This window comes from Sciurus carolinensis, chromosome 5 (genome assembly GCF_902686445.1).
Source record: "Sciurus carolinensis chromosome 5, mSciCar1.2, whole genome shotgun sequence".
NCBI classification, from domain to species: domain Eukaryota; kingdom Metazoa; phylum Chordata; class Mammalia; order Rodentia; family Sciuridae; genus Sciurus; species Sciurus carolinensis.
The window spans coordinates 160960531-160963779 of NC_062217.1; the positions used below are offsets into that span (position 1 = coordinate 160960531).

General features: G+C 59.8%; 1 protein-coding gene across 1 annotated transcript; it reads left to right on the forward strand.

The window, feature by feature from the left end:
* The first annotated feature begins 253 nt into the window (after positions 1–253).
* Positions 254–2869, forward strand: Adrb1 (adrenoceptor beta 1). Its single transcript, XM_047554160.1, has one exon. The coding sequence runs from the start codon at positions 533–535 to the stop codon at positions 1946–1948; it is 1416 nt and encodes a 471-aa protein (XP_047410116.1). The 5' UTR covers positions 254–532; the 3' UTR covers positions 1949–2869.
* The last annotated feature ends 380 nt before the right edge of the window (positions 2870–3249 follow it).

The window sequence follows — 3249 nt, forward strand, 5'->3', positions numbered from 1 at the left end:
CAGGGCGCTGGAAGTACCCGGTGCGGGAAGGAGCGCGCCCGCAGCAACCGGCGGGTGCCGGGGAGGCGCCGGCTGCGCGATCTGCCCCGGACTCTCCAGAGCCGCTCAGTCGTGGGTGGGAGGGGGTGCGGGCAGCCGTGGGGGAGCCCAAAGTCGGGGGCGTGCCTTTGCAGCGATTGGCTGCAGGAGCCTGACGCGCGGCTTCGGGGGTTGGCTTGGGGGAGTGGGAGCGGGGTGGGGTGGGTGTTGGGTGCCGGAGCTGCGGGACCGGCGCGCTCAGAAACATGCTGAGGTCCCGGCGGTTCTTCCAGCAGCTGCAGCGGCTCCAACAGCGGCGGCGGCGGCGGCGGCGGCGACAGCGCTCGGCTCCGGCGGGGAAGGCGCCCGGCGCCCATGCCTTCGGCCCCGTGCCGCGGCTGCCCTGACCTGGCCGCGACCTCCTGCGCGCGCCCCGCCGCCCGGGCTTCTGGGGTGTTCCCCAGCCACGGCCCAGCCCCGTCACACCCCCCGCCCCCGGCCTCCGCAGCTCGGCATGGGCGCGGGGGCGCTCGCCCTGGGCGCCTCCGAGCCCTGCAACCTGTCCTCAGCTGCGCCGCTCCCCGACGGCGCAGCCACGGCGGCGCGGCTGTTGGTGCCCGCATCGCCGCCGGCCTCCCTGCTGCCTCCGGCCAGCGAGGGCCCGGCGCCGCTCTCTCAGCAATGGACAGCGGGCATGGGCCTGCTGATGGCGCTCATCGTGCTACTCATCGTGGCAGGCAACGTGCTGGTGATCGTGGCTATCGCCAAGACGCCGCGGCTGCAAACGCTCACCAACCTCTTCATCATGTCCCTGGCCAGCGCGGACCTGGTTATGGGACTGCTTGTGGTGCCGTTCGGGGCCACCATCGTAGTGTGGGGACGTTGGGAGTATGGCTCCTTCTTCTGCGAGCTCTGGACCTCGGTGGACGTGCTGTGCGTGACGGCCAGCATCGAGACCCTGTGTGTCATCGCCCTGGACCGCTACCTCGCCATCACGTCGCCCTTCCGCTACCAGAGCCTGCTGACGCGCGCGCGGGCGCGGGCCCTCGTGTGCACCGTGTGGGCCATCTCGGCCTTGGTGTCCTTCCTGCCCATCCTCATGCACTGGTGGCGGGCCGAGGGCGACGAGGCACGCCGCTGCTACAATGACCCCAAGTGCTGCGATTTCGTCACCAACCGGGCCTACGCCATAGCCTCATCTGTAGTCTCCTTTTATGTGCCCCTGTGCATCATGGCCTTCGTGTACCTGCGGGTGTTCCGCGAGGCCCAGAAGCAGGTAAAGAAAATCGACAGCTGCGAGCGCCGCTTCCTCGGCGGCCCAGCGCGGCCGCCCTCGCCCGGACCCGCGCCCGCGTCTTCGCCGGCGCCGGGGTCCCCGCGTCCTGCCGCTGACTCCATGGTCAACGGGCGCGTCAGCAAGCGGCGGCCCTCGCGCCTCGTGGCCCTTCGCGAGCAGAAGGCGCTCAAGACGCTGGGCATCATCATGGGCGTGTTCACGCTCTGCTGGCTGCCCTTCTTCCTGGCCAACGTGGTGAAGGCCTTCCACCGCGACCTGGTGCCCGACCGCCTCTTCGTCTTCTTCAACTGGCTGGGCTACGCCAACTCAGCCTTCAACCCCATCATCTACTGCCGCAGCCCCGACTTCCGCAAGGCCTTCCAGCGCCTGCTCTGCTGCGCGCGCCGCGCCGGTCGCAGGCGCCACGCGGGCCAAGGCGCCCGACCGCGCGCCTCGGGCTGCCTGGCGGGCAACCGGCCACCGCCGTCGCCTGGGGCCCCCTCCGACGACGACGACGACGACGTCGGGACCACGCCGCCCGCGCGCTTGCTGGAGCCCTGGGCGGGCTGCAACGGCGGGGCGGCGACGGCGGACAGCGACTCGAGCCTGGACGAACCGTGTCGCCCGGGCTTCGCTTCCGAATCCAAGGTGTAGGGCTCCGGGCGCTGACACCCGGCGCGCGGATCCTCGCCGCCCCAGCCCGGACGCGGGATCTGCGCCCTGGTGGGGAGGAGAGCCTGCCGGGGCGCCCCTGAATGGCTTCCCAGGCGAAAGAGATCTGTGTTTACTCAAGACCGAAAGAAAGCAGGTGAACTCGAAGCCCACAAACCTCATCTGAACCATCCAAGGCAAACGGAAAGGCCACGGACCGCTGCACAAAAAGGAAAGTTTAGGAGGGGGTGGGAGAGTGGCTGACTGATTTTTCTTGCGTTCCTTTCTGTTTGTGTTTTGGCCTTCTTTTGTGTGTGTGTGATGCATCTTTAGATATTTTTTTCCAGGTGGGTTTTGACTCTTTCTGCGAGGACCCGCGTGGAAATTGGGTGGGTAGGGGAAAAGAGATAAAAGTCTATCAACCTGACTTCCATCCTGTTCCTGAGAACGGAGCCATCAGTGGCGGGAGGGGGGGGGGTGACAGTTTGTCAGGACGTTTCCTTTTGCTTTTCAGAGAAATTGTATTTTAATTCCTGAATAATGATTTCTTCTGTTCTCAAAGCAAAAAGAAAGGATGGATGCAAAAAAAATTCATTTTATGAAATGTTAAGCTATTCTTGGAACAAGCTTCACCTTGCTTTCCTTCTGTAGGGCAAACCCTTGTCCCCTGCGCGCCTCGGAGGTCCAGCTGAGGGTTTTCTACCTCACACTGTGCATATTGCACAGCAAGCTAGAAAGACTTGTTTATATTAAACAGCTTATTTATGTATCAATATTAGTTGGAAGGACCAGGCGCTGAGCCTCTCTCCGTGACATGTGACTCTGTCAATTGAAGACAGTACAGGAAAAAAAAAAAAAAAAAAGAAACAGTTCAGATTACTTACTGCACATGTGGGTTAAAAAAAAAAAATGAAAAAGGAGTGGTTCAAAATGCCATTTTTGCACAGTGTTAGGAATTGTTCACAGATGTTACTTGCACAAAAAGAAATTAAATATTTTTAATGGGGTGGGGAGGGGGCAGATCTTAAAATCTAAAGTAACATTCAAATTCAAATTGTTGTCTATTATGTTATTGAGGCTAATGAATTATTGGAAAATGCCTTTTTATACTCTTTTATCATGGTACTGTAACTGTATCCATATTATAAATATAATTATCTTACGGATTTTTTATTATTTTTTTATGTCCAAGTGCCCACGTGAATCTGCTGGTAAAATTTAGCACTTGTGTATAAATTCTATTTCCTCTGTGTTTTTCCAAGTATTTATACTCTGGTGCAACTAACTACTGTGTGAAGAATTGG